This window comes from Saccoglossus kowalevskii, chromosome 8, assembly GCF_978046115.1.
Source record: "Saccoglossus kowalevskii chromosome 8, keSacKowa6.1, whole genome shotgun sequence".
In the NCBI taxonomy this organism is placed as follows: domain Eukaryota; kingdom Metazoa; phylum Hemichordata; class Enteropneusta; family Harrimaniidae; genus Saccoglossus; species Saccoglossus kowalevskii.
Genome location: NC_140648.1, coordinates 23631734 through 23649677, shown reverse-complemented (window position 1 = coordinate 23649677; position 17944 = coordinate 23631734). Strand labels below are relative to the sequence as shown.

The 17944-nt window shown below is 32.8% G+C and overlaps 1 protein-coding gene across 1 annotated transcript in view; it reads right to left on the bottom strand.

Moving 5' to 3' along the window:
- Positions 1-17944, bottom strand: part of LOC100372066 (aconitate hydratase, mitochondrial) — a 33381-nt gene that overhangs the window by 4288 nt on the left and 11149 nt on the right. Inside the window, exons 5-17 of the mRNA NM_001184930.1 lie at positions 16054-16134; positions 15640-15732; positions 11186-11344; positions 8715-8766; positions 8050-8148; positions 6210-6314; positions 5525-5616; positions 5308-5413; positions 4950-5043; positions 4249-4386; positions 2563-2674; positions 2069-2191; positions 1189-1344 (exon numbers count right to left, since the gene is read on the bottom strand). Of these exons, the coding sequence (NP_001171859.1) occupies positions 1189-1344; positions 2069-2191; positions 2563-2674; positions 4249-4386; positions 4950-5043; positions 5308-5413; positions 5525-5616; positions 6210-6314; positions 8050-8148; positions 8715-8766; positions 11186-11344; positions 15640-15732; positions 16054-16134 (1410 nt within the window). The remainder of the gene's footprint in view (positions 1-1188; positions 1345-2068; positions 2192-2562; positions 2675-4248; positions 4387-4949; positions 5044-5307; positions 5414-5524; positions 5617-6209; positions 6315-8049; positions 8149-8714; positions 8767-11185; positions 11345-15639; positions 15733-16053; positions 16135-17944) is intronic.

Sequence of the window (17944 nt, the reverse complement as noted above, 5' to 3'; positions counted from 1 at the left end):
CACATTTTCATTAACACCATTGTGTTCACATAGAATATACTTTCTGTTCATGTAAAGCCAGTTACACATTTTCATTAACACCATTGTGTTCACATAAAATATACTTTCTGTTCATGTAAAGCCAGTTACACATTTTCATTAACACCATTGTGTTCACATAAAATATACTTTCTGTTCATGTAAAGCCAGTTACACATTTTCATTAACACCATTGTGTTCACATAGAATATACTTTCTGTTCATGTAAAGCCAGTTACACATTTTCATTAACACCATTGTGTTCACATAGAATATACTTTCTGTTCATGTAAAGCCAGTTACACATTTTCATTAACACCATTGTGTTCACATAGAATATACTTTCTGTTCATGTAAAGCCAGTTACACATTTTCATTAACACCATTGTGTTCACATAGAATATACTTTCTGTTCATGTAAAGCCAGTTACACATTTTCATTAACACCATTGTGTTCACATAAAATATACTTTCTGTTCATGTAAAGCCAGTTACACATTTTCATTAACACCATTGTGTTCACATAGAATATACTTTCTGTTCATGTAAAGCCCATAATCACTGCCAGATATCATTTCATACTTTAGTAGACTCATAATTTTGTAAAAAAGGGAAAATCTGTAGTACCAGGGTCTTTAAGCAAAGTTTGTGAAATGATTGCCCATAAATATCATCAAATCTTACAAATTTGCAGAAAATGAAATCAAGTGCATGTAGGATTATTAATATATAAGTGGATTTAAAAGTTCAAATAACTATGTATTCTGACCAATTTTCTATTCAAAATGGCCACTAAATTGTGGCTTAACAGTAGAGGGGGGAAATCGCAAGAATTGTTAGTGTTTTTAAATTTTTCCCACTTTTTCCAATTATCCAGGTGTACTGTAAAATACTTTATTTTCGTTTGGAATTAATTTTCGCTGAAGGACTGATTCAGTGAAAATAAAATGCAGCGGATATACCGTTTTTCCTATATTTTCACATTCAACTGGTCAGAAATCAGTGAAAATAAATTCCATACAAAACACCCAAAAAAATCATTTCAGCAAAAATTTATTCCAGCTAAAATCAAGTATTTAACAGTATCCTTAAACTTTTTCACAGGTTGTAAATAGAGATTTCAGATGGTGATGAGAGTCTGTAGCTCATTGCATGTGTCAATTGACCTACCTTAATTAGTATTGTCATATCTTCTAGATCTTTTCCATCCCATGCCTCAAACGGTGACAATAACTGTAATCTGTTACTATTTTTATCAACATCAACACTGACACTAGAACCATCTTCTGGTGGATGTTGGTATGTGTCTTCACCAGGATCAAACCCCTACATTTACACAAACATAGAATATTCAAATTTAAACATCCATACAAAATCAGTGAAACTTTCAAATTGCTGGACCATGGGTAGAAAAAAAAGAAAGATGGGGCTATATTTGTGAAAATTTATCTCACCAAGTTAATACAAGGCATGGTGAAAATTGATGATAGCAAACTAATAATTCATAATTTCTTACTCATCATAATTGTTTTAAACAAATTTAAATTTTATCACCCCCAATAAAGAATGCTTACTGATTAGTTTGAGGATAATTTCATGCACATGTACCAAAGTTGATTAAGGAGGTGTCACACAAGTAACACAATGATGATCTATACAACTGTTATTATTCTACTAGTGTTGTGTTTAAAGTTACATTCCCACTAGCTTTCTATTATATACAGATCGCCATAAAAAAAAAAGATAAAATCAAATCATTTGGCAACAAAACCTGAAATATTGGGAGTACTACGAATAGACGACACAGAGGGTCCTTGTTTTTTAATCAACAAATACTTTTCCTTGTTGTAATCAATCATGGCCAATTTTTATTTTAGGTGTACTTCTAAATTCAATTTCAGAATTATGAACTGCACAAAACTCAAGATCTTTATCAGTATATGAAGCTTACACAGGTCAGTGAGGTGTACTGCAGATCATGCGTAGTGTGAACACAAATTTTAAGGTTGTAATGTGTCCATCACAGATACAGATATTCTCTGTGACTAACCTTGGATGGAAGTTCATCACCATAAGGACTTTCAAGTTTAAATTTTTCACCATTAGCACCTCTGAGTGAATCCGTTTCTGGGTTGAAAGATAGATCACCAGCAATGGCCAATGCTGTCACAATCTGAAGGAAGACATACAGTACAATTACGACAGGAATAGTAATAACACCACAAGTTTAAAAAATAATGCATTTTGTTTACAGTCAAATATATATAATAGTGGATGATTAAAGTCTATATTGACCACTGTTTTGGCACCAGTTGCAAGATGATGAATGCTTTGTGTTTTAATTCTTTACACTAACATTTGCAATTTAATCAAAACAAACACGTCTATTCCCCATTTTCAAATCTTATAATTATATGATTTTATTATAAAACTTGATGAATGTCCCAGCAACATTAAAATCAGTGAATTAGAATTCACCTCTTGCAGTAGTCAACTGTATGATTTAAGATGCATTGAACTAGCCATGTACTTTAATGTTCTTACCTCAGGGGAGGCAACAAATGCATGGGTTTGAGGATTTGCATCATTACGGCTTGTGAAGTTTCTATTATATGATGTCACAATGGTGTTTTTCTCTCCTTTCTTGACGTCTTGTCTGCGAGAACATAAATGTACCCAGCTCAGTATTTTCATTTAGAAATCTGATTAAAATAACATTGATCAATTGTTTTGTACATATATCTGACCAACTTTTATAGGAAGTTTTATTCAAATCTCACAATTCCAGACAAAGTGTTGCTCTGTGTGTACACAGTAATAACGCAGGTACATTATAGAATTAAAATGTTTTATAGTAATTTACTCTGAAGTGATCTCATGAAGGAGACATCGTGTTGGTGTTGGTGTTGGTCAGATGCATGTACAAAGCACTTGTACATTTTAATCAAAATGGAGAATAATATTGTATGAAAATGTAGTGCCCTCTAGAGACGAGTTTTAAAATATAACAGCAAATAAAACTTTCATGAAACATTGACAAACAGTTATTAAAGCGCGGTGGTCGGCGCAAAGTGCGCGTTCGAATTTCATGTAAATAAACAATGTTGTATACGTCGCTATGAGTCCCACATTGAACAGGACTCGGCATGACGACTGCCACCCTTTAAACATATAACATTCATGGCATTACAACCTAATGTATTTCAATGAAATTTGCACTTTGCAAACAAGGTTGTGATTGGAAGGATGCCCTCCACCGTATTTGCTCCATTAGTAGCTCTTTTGCTTATGGAAATGGAACAACAGAAGATATACTGTAAAATAATTTATTTTAGCTAGAATTAATTTTTGCTGAAAAGACTTTTTGGGTGTTTTGTATGGAATTTATTTTCATTGATTTTTGATAAGATGAATATAAAATATAGGAAAAAGGTATATTTGCTGGATTTTATTTTCACTGAATTATTCCTTCAGCAAAAATAAAGTATTTTACAGTATTTGAAAGATCCAATATACAATAAAAGCAATTTTGGGTTTATGCATGCTTCTATCAGCTTCAAAGAGCAAATATGGGATAAGTGCAAGTTATAGAAAAGATTATAGAATGACCTATGAGAGACCTCTATGGGGTTTTAAATATGGCGACTAAGTGTCATCAAAACCTAGTATAGGCAAGTCAGACATTCTAAAACTGGATTCTAACATGGCTACGATCGGAGTAATGGTTATCTGTAGAAACTTTTGTGAAGTATATGTTAATTTAACAATGTCTTATCAATGATACTATCATTTTTAGTATCAGTATGGAGATCTAACTGACATGACTTTGCTAAAAAAAAATTAACAAAATAAGTTAAAGTAGCTCCACTTGTGTCAGTCTGTTCTAATTGATGACATTCACGTTTCCGAAAGCTATTATGTTGATTATACCATGGGCATATCTTGATCCGATTGGTAGAAATGGCCCAGTCAATTTGAAGCTTGGTTAATTACTTTTATTTCTCACCTTTTAATATCGAATCATTATTTTTCACATCGTGCTTATATCAAAAACTACTGTAAAAGGGTTTTAATGCGTTAAATTAAAACCCAGTGAATATGTAAAATTGAGCATAGAATACATTATCTAAATGATAAAACCATATGCCTGAAATAATAAATCAGCGAAATTTAAACCCATTGAAAATCAATCATTTTACAGTATGTGAGAATAATAGTAATAACTCTTACCTATCCCACTGACCGATGCAAGGTCCACAGGCATTGGCTAAAACTGAAGCACCAAATTCACGGAAAATATCAGCCTGACCATCTCGCTGGATAGTTGCTCTGATTTGCTCAGAACCTGGTGTTACAGTGAACAAAGCCCTGGAATAAACATATTCACAGCAGGGTTATAGTACGGTGACAAAATGAAAATGTGATGTGAAAAATGTGAGAAAATCAACTGCAATTGACGGACCCCAATAAAAAAAATGTCATACAAATCATGCTGCTTAAAATTGAAATATAATTTAAATTCATATGGTTATTTAGACAATGATATTACATACTCATGCAGAGCACTCTGATCTGCTTCATTCTGTCATTGGGATGTGATATGGGAAACCTACTGCAGGGAGCAAAAACAGCTTCCTCTAGAAATGATTGCGGTTTATCCATCGTAATCTGCTACTCATTACTAGGATACAAGAATATTCTACATCTACACAAGATCATATGAGCCTTATCCAACCCCTTTGACAATTGTCATAAAATTTTGTGGGCAGAATGTATTAATTTTTTCTTTGCAAGTGAACAGCCAACCACAAAAGTTCACAGACTGCACCATATACTACAGTTCGACTGTTCCAATAATAATTTTTTGAAAATGTCAATAGACTACCTGGTTAATTGTCACTTGTGCTAATAAATTAAAATTCAATACTTACTTCCCTTTGATGCCGTGATCTAAAGCTTGTTTTGCAACACTGGCAGCTCTACTCATATCTTCATAACTACTATTAGTACAGCTACCAATAAGACCTGAACATCAAAATAAATATCCAGTTCATTCAACTCAGTATTTGAATTTCCTTAAAATATAACACGTAAATCTGATAATAAAGACTGCTCTGTTCATCAACTCTCCACTCCAAACATGAGTGACAGGAATATATCACTCACGTTTTGTTATTACAAGTAGAAAAATAATTATGTTTGGCCAGTATGACCAATTTTGAAGGCAACAATCCAAAGATAAGGACATATTTCAGAATTTCAGTGAGACTTAGGATTATAAACACTTACCAACTTTGACTTCAAGTGGCCATCCATTCTTTTTTGCATTCTCTCCAAGTTTTGAAATAGGACTGGCGAGATCTGGAGTGAACGGGCCATTCACATGGGGTTCCAACTACAAAGATTAATTAAAATATTAGCATAAAGTAATGCATGATTCCAGCTCAGTCATACGCATAAGAATTATATGAATAATCATTAACGTAACAAATCTTGTTTCAAATACCTGGTCCAGATTAATTTCAACTAGTTCATCATAGTCGCATTCTGGATCTGCTGAAAACATAGCACTATGTTTATCTGCAGCTTCAGCAATACCTACAATAAAAATACAAATTTCAATAATAGTATATTGTCTGCAGGGGTTTTTCTAGAAAAAAACTGCAAGACGGAGCCCTGCAATTTAGCGGTGCAACCAAGTGACGGGAGATAGGGTTCTCCCTACCAGTGTGTGGAGTTTTTGATAATTCTAAGTTAAAATGGAGCATTCTATGGCTTGCTTGGGGCCAAAATTACTATCAGACAGGTCACAGTTGAAGACTGTGGCCACATGTGATCCTTGGTCAATCAGAATTTTATGGTTGTAAAGGGTCTGAATAATAGGCTTGCTGTCTGTCTTTACTCTGACATACTAATTCAATTTTAACAATGAATTATACAGGCTAGGAATATCTCAAATGTGATGCACTGTGGCAGCCAACAGACTTCAAGGGTTTCATGATCACATAGTATTTTTGCTCAAGTATAAAATCCAAGTTGCAAAATAACTCGAATAGTTAAAGTCAACTGCTATAGGATAATTTGTACATATTATTTATACTATTTACAGAAAGTATTTTCATAAACACATTCATGCCATGTTTCATGTTCTAGACAAAAAAAACATATAAGACGTGATTGAGTAGACCCACCTGACCTATTTGTTGCCTTTAGATAATCTCTCATTCGTCTATTGTATGGGAACACTGACGTTGTAGCACCCACTTCAGCACCCATGTTGCAGATGGTCGCCATTCCTAGAGAGTTGAAAGATGACACATCAAAGCTTTTTATAACTTTGAACACCATTATTTTTTAGTTGGACTACATAAACAAGCAGCCTGTCGGCTGAGATAGCTCCGCTGTTAGCAATACACATTGCAATTAAAGAACAGAAGATATCATTAGAAAATGAACAATATGTATAGTATCAAAACAACAGGACTTCAAAACAGATTTCAAAAATATCACTTTTCACCAAAAATAATCATCAAAATTAGAGAATTGAAGATATCACCACATAATTAACAAATCAGAAAGAGGTCCACATGTAGTACCTATATATGTAATATAAAAGCAATCAGACTTGCGGTTTTCAATAAGAAGTCAAAAATATCACTTTTTACCAAAAATTAAAAAAAATATTCACCAAAATTAGAGAATTGAAGATATCATCACAAAATGAACAAATCTGAGAGGACTACATGTAGTACCTATATATGTAATATCAAAGCAATTGGACTTGCGGTTTTTAACAAGAAGTCGAAAATATCACATTATACCAAAAATATTCACCAAAATTAGAGAATTGAAGATATCACCATGAAATGAACAAATCTGAAAGAGGTCTACCCAAGGTACATATACACCAAGTATCAAAGCATTCAGGCTTGTAGTTTTCAAGAAGAAGTCGAAAAAGTAAAACGACGGACAACGACGACGGACAATCACTCATATGATAAGCTCCGCTCGACAAAGTCGACAGCGGAGCTAAAAAGGCCACAATTAATTGGTGGCAATCTGAAGAAAAGCAGCAAAAATATGAATTCTCAGAGAGTGGTTATTAATTTCACCAAAACATGGAAGTAAAGAAGCCACGTGTAATGTGACAAACTGTTTTGCATAAAAAATTACAAAAGTGAAAAAAAAAAATAAATATGCAAATCACTTTTTTTGACAGACTGGAAAACTAATTTCTTAGTAGGACAGCATTTTCACATTTTGAAAGTAGAATATCTTAAAACCTTGTGATTTTGAAATTAAAACATGTGGGGGGGGGGGTGTCTCCATTCTAAAATTCATACTAATATATTTTCTCAGTGGCTATTTTCCATTGGTAACAGGTCAGAATTTGAGTAAATTTATCCATACTTTAATTAATTTGATCATCAAGACATTATTTCACATTTTTGAACAACATTTTCCCATACATTTTGAGTGGTGAAATCAAGCAGATTCAACAGAACCAATAACCACGATATTTGAAGAAATGTGACCAGAATATCAAATGAAGTAAAGAGAGTAACTGAATTGACTCAATGAAGCAGAAAACTCACGCTTGAAGTAAATGTCAATACTGGCTTTCTTGCGATTACATTTTGGATGAGCGCAATTCAAATACTGTACATATCAGCTCACATATTGATGTGGAATGATTTACTAGAGTTCATCACACAACTGATCAAATATAAAGTGCATGCAGATTAAATCAGTGGCACTTATGAAATAACACTTAAACACTTCTTTATTCGTTTGTCTAATTAGATCATTAATATGCAAAATTTTTACAAAAAAACTAATCAGGTATGTGCTACTTAATAGAGCAAAATAATGCAGTATGTGAAGTCATTGGTAACAATAACATTTGAAACAATTTGAAAACATTATATTCTGATAAGTCAATAAATAAAATTAGCTAATAAATATACGTAGAGATTATAAGGATGGATAACTTAAATTATATGTAAACAAACAACAAGTTTGTATGATTACCTGTACAAGATATTGATTCAACACCAGGTCCAAAATATTCCACAATATGACCAGTACCTCCTTTTACAGTAAGGATGCCAGCAAGTTTTAATATTACATCTGGAAAATACAAGAATAGAAATGTTTGTATTCGTTGCACATTATTATGTCTGTTAAATTATTAAATTTCATGATTGTAGGCAGCAGTATACATGGGTATTCACTAGCCTTATGATAAACCCACACCTGATAACTGCATTGTACTGATTTAATATCTTCTTCTGCTTACATCAGTACGTCTTTAATCTAGGTCTTGTGAGATATCCATAATATTATAATAACTGTGGTATAAAACTAGTTAAATACAATGGATGCATAAGCTCAGTGACCACATCTCAGACAACAAAACTGAGTTGAAAATCTGTTCATGTTTTACAAGTACAAGACATACAATGAACAAAAACTGCAGTTATACTAATTCCTTATCTAAACCATGAACACATAAATATATATCCATAAACTGAATCTTAGTCTCTTTGGTGTTTCATTTGGGACATGACTGAAAGACCTCTATAAATTGAACATTTCTGCAAACAGAAAAATCAGCGTCCTTTTGGTGTCTAGTGCAGACGTGTTTAAAAGGAATCAGTTCATCAATTCAATTTGAAATGCATTTCTGTGGTTACCTTTTGGTGCTGTCCATCCTTTTAAGGCACCTTCAAGTCTGACACCTATTACCTACAATAGAAATAGATACAGCTCAGCGAGTAGTGTAAGTATTGTAGTATGAATAACTTCAAGAGTCTGGCTTTTAGTTTGTACGAGTTGTACTTCTGTTTGTAGTGCATGCTAGGTAAATTATCTTTTAGGTAGTTGAGGCAAATTTGGCACCACTGAGCATGTTATTGTACATGTGTGCAATGTATCATCGAATACACTTTAATATTAGCCTAAAAAATCATTAAATTACATGTCATTTTTTTAATGTTTTCACAATATCAATAATATAAGACTTTTTCATTCCATGTCAATCAGCAAAATTTATACTCTTCAACTCAGTTTATACTAAAGATGTGTTTGGGGTTAGTTTTTCGAAATAGAGTTAATTTTTTGATTTTTTTTTCTTATGCACAAGACATACCAAAGCTATGCAGTTTTATGAAACATTTTTAAGACACAAGCTTGAGTTGTGTACCATTTTTCTATGTGCATTTTCTTTTGTACAATGTACATGCAATAATCCTAGCTGCCATTCATAGTATTGTTGAAACATTCAGAAAATATGATAAATATCATATTTTGAAGGTGTGGCTAGTTATAAAATCAAGTCCCTTATTATAAAACATAGATTTAATACTAAAATGTGGCAAACACAGTAACCATAATTATGTATCTCTCAAACTCATTTTCAGAGAATATAATGACATTACTGTGGCCGCAAAAAAAAAATGGATCAGCAATATTGGGAGACACTGTTTTGCTAACAAAATAGGTACATTACACAAAGTGTTGCCACAGGAAGCTATGGCTACATTGAGAGCAATATAGCTATATCATTAGCAAAACAGTCTCATACTGCATTCTTTCTTGTGGCCACAGTAACATCATGCCAAGACTAAGCATCCAATTCATAGAATCATATCGGACTTAACTCACGTATTCTCGAAACGAGCAATTTCAAGGAAAAAATTTCTAAAATTCTTTACACAGATTGAAATTGTATAGGAAATAATGAATGATTTTGAAGGGCATTAAGGAATTTAGAAGGATCACCTAGAATCCGGTTCTAATGCCTATGAATTTTTAAGCTGTGGATTCATTATCACTGTAAAACGATCTAATTTCCTTTAATAGAAACACTAGTCCAACGTTAAATGATAAAAGCACCCTCCAATTTTTTTTAGTTATTCAGGAACAAATATCAATAAAAAAAATGAAACTCATTTTATTATAACAATTCTATTAATAATGAAATTACATGGCCTATGTGAATTTTTAAGCTGTGGATTAACCATCCATTATCACTGTAAAATGATCAAATTTCCTTCAATAGAAACATTACTCCAACGTTAAATGACAAAAACATCCTCCGATTTTTTTTTAGTTATTCAGGAACAAATATCAATAAGAAAGAACACATTTTATTATAACAATTCTATTAGTAATTAAATTATTATTAATGTTTTATTGAAAAAATAGTACAAAAATATGAAACTAAAATTTATCCCTCAACAGATACAATAAATATTTATTCATTCATAAATATTAATATTCATATGGTTAAAAGCATTATGCAAAGTCATTTTGAGCTTTCACGAATATGGAAGCACTTTTTCTTTTAGACAAAATAAACTTTGGCACACATTTATATTCATGAGCTTCAAATAGAAAAACTAAAATAACATTCCAATAGAACATGTAGCAGTGTTCATGCTTTTAGCATACACTATTATTTACAGAAACTATAGTGGGAAATTGAAACTAATAATTGGTGTAAATCATACTGTAAAAAACTTTTTAAATACATTTTAGCTGGAATTTATTTTCACTGAAAAATTGTTTGGGTGTTTTGTATTTTTGATGAGTTGAATGTAAAATATAAAAAAAAAGGTGTACCCGCTGGATTTTATTAGCCTATTTACAGTACGTCACAGTATCACGGTACTGATTATTGGACGAAAAAAATGAATTAGCGTATTTACATATTAATTAAACATAACATCTTTCAATGTATATATACTGTAAAATACTTTATTTTCGCTTGGAATTAATTAACGCTATTTTCGTTGAAGGAATGATTCAGTGAAAATAATCCAGCGAATATACCTTTTTTTCTGAATAATGAATAAATATTCAACAATAGAAAATGTCTGTTTTTAATGCACACATTTTCAACAATATTTCATGGGTGACATAAATCAGTTTTCAAACTTAGAAGAAGATCACCAAAGAATAAGGATAAATTGAAAGCTATGTACATGACTGTTTAAATCACGTTACCAAACTGACACACAGTGAATAATGATGTCATCTATTCACATACTATTGACTGGTGCAAAATCAAAAGATTCTTTTCACTTGAAAGCACAGCTGCGTGGGTTACTGACTTAAACCCCTCACTTTGAATAAAACATAAAATGTTATTAAAATGACTTACTCTAGGACATTTTAATTCCCAAGGTATATCAGCCATAACATCTACAGCATCAGCACCACCAACACCAATACATAGACCACCCAGCCCACCACCATTAGGTGTATGACTATCAGTACCAATTACTAAGATACCAGGGTATGCATAGTTCTCTAGGACAATCTGTAAGCAAGGATAGTCACATTATACATACTGTATTACTGGTTACATTCAATCAAAACTTGTTTCTGTGGATTGTTTCTATTTTCTGTAGTTTAAGGTCAGCATAGACTGCAAAAATATAACAAATATTTCAATGGAGTTTATTACGCTCATAATACCGCAATTGCTCAAAAGCACACCACCAATTTTCTGTTTACTGTGAGATCATGTGTTACGCATAAAATTAAACGTACAAACAGGACATACGAAGGTCATAGTGTCACATACGCATCAAAACATCGCGTGCAATTGGTCAAACGATTTTTGGGCTATTTTCACGCTCAATAATATGTTATATACAATTGAGGATGGTCAATTTTGATTACCGGAGGTAAGTATGGGTATCTCAATGCAATATTCCTTCTGAAATATAGGCATTGCTACTTTAAACTATAACAAGCAGCCTCTCGGCTGAGATAGCTCCGCTGTTAGCAATGCACATTTCAATTAAGAACAGAAGATATCATTAGAAAATGAACAATATGTATAAGTATCAAAGCAATCGGACTAGCTGTTTTTAACAAGAAGTCGAAAATATCACTTTTCACCAAAAATAACAAAAATATTCATCAAAATTAGAAAATTGAAGATATCATCATGAAATGAACAAATCTGAGAGAGGTCTACCCAAGGTACATATACACCAAATATCAAATCATTCAGGCTTATAGTTTTCAAGAAGAAGTCGAAAAAGTAAAACATTGACACGGACGACGACGAGCGCCGACGACGGACAATCACTCATATGATAAGCTCCGCTCGACAAAGTCGACAGCGGAGCTAAAAAAAAAGGAAATCAAATTATTCGATTTTTGTACAAGATCACGGAAAATCATCTACTCGGGTACACATCAACCAAGAAAAAACAATTTTGCTTTGGACTTGAATACATCAAACCCACTCTGAACAATTCATTCTAACCTTCATGTAAAAGAGCACATTTCTAAAAAGGGCAAAATTGGCAAACCTTACGTAAAGGAGAACTAGTAGTACCGTACCACGATATCAACAAACATAACTGAGGCCAATTTAGTACTGTGCTAAGATGATCTATTACATTCAGAGGCAGATATTGTAAACTTGTATTAAACTTCTTTTCTCGTGGATAAAAGTCAAACCTTACAAAATTTGTCAAATATTAAAAATACTCTTAAATGTTATTTCACTTCCAGGAATAAATAATAGACTTTTAGGAGTTTAATATCAGTAGAAAACAAAATTAAGATGAATCCAAATTGTACGTAATACAGACAGTACACGTATAAGGATTACTTCCTGTCCACATTGTCTTAACCTTTAATCCAATGATTGCATTGCAGCATTTGTAATATGCTTCTATTCATAAAATTGTTTGGAACATAAACCTAGTTCACTTGTAATGTAAGTAATCCTATCGACTTTATATTGTGTACAAGAATCTCTCTATATTTCAGATTTAATTGAAAAATAATTTAATAACATTCAAATTCAGAATTTGAAAATGAGAACATACCGGTAGTACTTGCTCTACTGTCGGCAGTATATTGTAGCACATATGCTCGTGAATAGTAAATGACAGGTTGTTTTCCTTGGTCATAATAAATCATATTTTAATGAAGCAGAATACAAACGCTATTTTGAATTATGTGCGATTCCATTGGAGATGTACTTTGTTCTAACAGAGCAAATATATTGTGGGCAGCAGTATACATGGGTATTCAATAGCCTTATGATAAACCCACACCTGATAACTGCATTGTACTGATTTAATATCTTCTTCTGCTTACATCAGTACATCATTAATCTAGGTCTTGCGAGATATCCATAATATTACAATAACTGTTGTATAAAACTACAGTTAAATAAAATGGATGTATAATCTCAGTGACCAAATCTCAGACACAACAAAACTGAGTTGGAAATCAGTTCATGTTTTACAAGTACAAGACATACAATGAACAAAACCTGCAGTTATACTAATTCCTTGTCTAAACCATGGATACATAATTTCAGTGACCATATTTCATACTCATGTGATTCAGAGTGTTGGAAATATGATTCCGCATGTTGGAAATTCATGTAACATATTAATAGATAAATTCTTACAAGGATGTGTCAAAAGTTTCAAGAGCCAACTATGAATCTAGATATTAATTAGACAGGTAATTATTTTTACAAACTCACTATTCTTCTATTTTTTCCATTTTTTTAATAAACAGCAATAGGAATTTCATTTGTTTCAGTGGCTTAATTAAACCATAATTATTTTTATTTTTTTTTGGGGGGGGGCATTTTTCTGCCAATTTGAGCTTGAAAACCTTGAATGATTGTATATGCGACTCACAACTGTGTGGTAGTTTAAAATGTACATACCATGGAATAGAATGATTCTATATACAGTTATATACATGTAATAACTGTTGAGGGTCTCCTCTGAATTTCAGAAAACTGCACCACAAAATCTATTGACTGTTCTTTAACATTGGAAAGTTTTTCTACAGATTCACAGATTCTACAGATTTTTTTTTTCAAAACTGAGAGGTCTGGCAGTTAATCGATGCTGTCAAATCACAACAGATTTCCACTGCATTAGTTACCTGATGGAGGGTGCGATTCAACTAGCCAAGCAGGATTGCAGTGAAAAATGATTGAAAGTTAACGTTTAGGAATAATCACGTGCTTTTTTTGGCTTTGTATGCTCAATTCTTAGCAACAGCAGCCAATATATTTGGCAGTTCTAATTAAAAAATTTAAATGTAAGTTGTTTTACCAAAATTTTTACCATTTTTCTAAATTTTCAATAATTTCTTAATTCATTTCAGAACAAATGGACAATATTTCTGATTGGCTATAGGACTTAGTCAATATTTAAAAAAAAAAAAAAATATGGAAAAATAAGTCAATTTCTTTTGGGCAAAGCAACTGATGTTAACTAGCACTCAGAATAAAAAAAATCCAAACATATATTGTACATATTTCCAAAACATATTAAGATGACATTACTGAGAAATTTAAAAGCTTTGAAAATATGTATCCCTGCACAATAATGATTATTAGGTGCAAGTAAGTAGAGCGTATTGAACAATTAAATTACAGTTAAAAGCAGTAAAAGGGGTCAAAGGTCGAAATGAAGTAGTTTCTCCACAGGATATTAACTAATTGTATTTGCCAACACAAAGCTCTTACAGGTTACCAATTTTCTTGATGATAATGTAAAAGCTTATTTATGATAGAACATTCCTTGTCAATAGATACATGAATCATTTCCCCAGGAGACAATAAATCGGTGAATTAACAAGAAATTTAATTAAGATATTTTGCAGTCAAAAGTGGGTTGTTAAGATAAATTTAATGTTCCTTCTATGATTAAAAGAACTACATGTATACAGAATGAACTGCATACATTGTAAGCTAACTGATATACAAGTATTCATTAATATTTTGTATTATAAATTTTTCTTATGTGGGCATTGTGTTTATTATATTATTAGAAAATCCTGTATTACTCGATGCATACCATTGTGACATTAAATTTGGTAATGACAAACATTTCTGGTGGCAAGAGATGTGAAATAAAAGTATAATACTGTAAACGAAATACAATGAAGCTTTTCACAGAGAATACATAAACTTTGAAAATTGCTGACGATCAACTGTGTTGTCAGTATATCTCAGTGTGAAGAGATGTACACTTGCATGTTCCAGGGCTAAGACGTGCACATTCACTGGCACATAGTACTGACTCTAGATTCAATATGGCACTGTGAGTTATTCACAATATTTAAACAAGCAGTCGAAATAGCACTACTGTCCTGAAAGAACATTGTGGTAGCCAATTCAAGTAATGCACACGCATAAAACTTCTTCATGAAAACTGTTAATTAAGAATCAAAGTAGCAAAGCAATTTTGAAGTTGAAAATAGCATTTTTTACCAAAAATATTCACCAAAAAAAGAGAATTGAAGATGTCATCACGGAATGAATCTGACAGCGGGTTCACTTAAGGTACCTACAAACCAAGTATCAAAGCAATTGACCTGGTAGTTTAAAAAAAGAAATCATAAAAATGTAATTGCTGACAAATGGATTATCATCTATATGAACATCTCTGTTATCTATGATGACAACAGAGGTAAAGAAAAAAAAAAACATCATTCTTAGCATGATAAATATTAAAGATTGATCAGATAACAAAATTATTCAATACGGCTTGGGAAGAATCATAATGATCATCAATCAATGTTCGATTGAATAAAAATACTTCTAACATTCTTTACCTGATGAATAATTCCAGACCCTGGTTTCCAGAAACCAACACCATATTTGGCACTAGCTGTTGCTAAGAAATTATAAACTTCTTTGTTGATATCCTACCAAAATAAAAATAATCACAATAGAAGCTCTTTATGAACAAGAATTTGAGTTGACTCAATGGTAAACTATGGTCAAAATCAAATAAACACACATTTGTCTTTTTCATAATACAAACAGATACTCCAATATTTAGAGAATTAAAGAACTTATTGCATGGGAACATGACAATGATGGGATGTGCAAATATAAAGGAGAAAATGAATCTAATAAAATAGTAATTGACAAATAGATAAGCACATTTTGAATGCGATCCAAACAAAATGCATTAGTAACCAATATGTACAGCCTACCGTAATTCAGTTAAGCATGACAAATACCTTAGCTCTTTTCAAATCTTCTTCCCCTCCTTTCTGAGCTTCAATTAAGTGATCACAGTGAATGGTTGATGGTACTGCCACCTGGGAAGTGAATATAAAGTGTAACCAGTACATTGAAAATATTAATTACGATCATGTATACAAGTTGAGTAAACAAAATTGTAATGTTTGGAAGTATGAATGCAGTTTTCTTTTGTTCATTGGCATGTTTGTTTTTTAAATTGCAAATCAGCAGCCATTCTTGAATAAACAAGAAATGCTCGATTTTTATGATTTTTTAGCACAAAAATGGCCGCCATTCGGCCATCTTGAATCAGATCGTAAAACAAAATGATGTTCATCAAGGTCCTATAAAGTCCAACATATATACAAGGTTTGAACAAAATCAATCTGTAAACAGCAGGGAAATGCTTAATTTTGCTGATTTTTAGTACAAAAATGGCCGACATTCGGACATCTTGAATCAGATCATAAAACAAATGGACGTGCATATGTATGATGTCATGTATGATGCATGTGTGAAGTTTGATTGTGATTGGTCCAGGCATTTCTAAGATACAGGTCCAAGCGCGCGCACGCACAGACGCACGCACGGACACACAGAGGTCAAAACATAAGTCCCCGTTTTCGGACTTCGTCCGAACGGAGACTAAAAATGTCATGCATTTGCTCTTTGTATTAGTAGCATACAAGTTTACGTAACTGACCGTGGTCTGTCTATGGACACAAGTTATTTTAATAATCCAGTATGTGTACCATAAATGCTATTCTTTTTATTTATGCGTGTCTAATGGGCGAATACCATTATATTATTACATATGTACTGCAGTTTATTTTGATTCGTCCCTGAAATCAAAATCGGTATTTCCACAACCCATATGCAAATGAGGTCCGAGAGCAAACAAAGTAGTCTATTCAGGAGTACAGTTTTTCGGAATAAACAATATTTAGAAGTACGATATTTTCCCCTTGGGGTACATGAATATAGTTGCCGAGTGACATGAAATTTGAACAACAGTAATGGTACTTTTAGGCAGTCACTTATTTTGGCCCAAACTAATTTGCATATCACCCATGCAATAATGTTTTCGGTATTTTCACGGTCGATATGCAAATGAACATGGTATTTTCATTGGCTACCGAACTATTATTATTTTGTAAACACATTTTCGTCTGCTATTTTTATCCAGTTCAAATCGTTCAACAACATTTTTGGCATGTCAGGTGTACATCACATGGAATACTACGATTGGAACAACTTAATGTATATTGACCACCTGGAAACTGAGTTTTATAAATCTTGAAGGGCTCTCAGAAGATCCTCCAGCAGTAAAATCAGCGATTACTATGCAGCCGCAACCATCAGCATCGAGATACCAGTTTCTGCTGGCGACGTTGCGGCGTTACTCAGTTCCAAATAAAAATTACCAACGCCAAGAGAGCAACATTTTAACCGGTAATCAAGACTCAGTCAATCCACGACCAGCAAGCAACATCACACACGAAGTTGTAGCGTGCAGCTAAGCGACAACCGCTGTCGACGAAAGTCATCCCGTCTGTGGAGTACCGCAGTTGCACAGCATGTTTGCCAATGCACAATTCTGTGGCAGAACTTTTAACTTCAACATAAACTGTGTATCATAGTCGTCCAGTTCAAGTTCTGGTTCTGCTGTGGCCCCAACTAAACGTCAACGAGTTATTTATTCGGACAGTGACTCAGATTAGACGTCTGATTATTTTAATTTCAAACAAACAGTGACACGCGTTCTCCGGGCGTGTTCTACACTGACACGAGCTGCTAACGCGTAACACTTATATTGGAACATATTAATGGGCAATGGGGTTCCCCAACCTAAATTCCATCCCGGTTTGCACGTTCTTTCTTTAATAC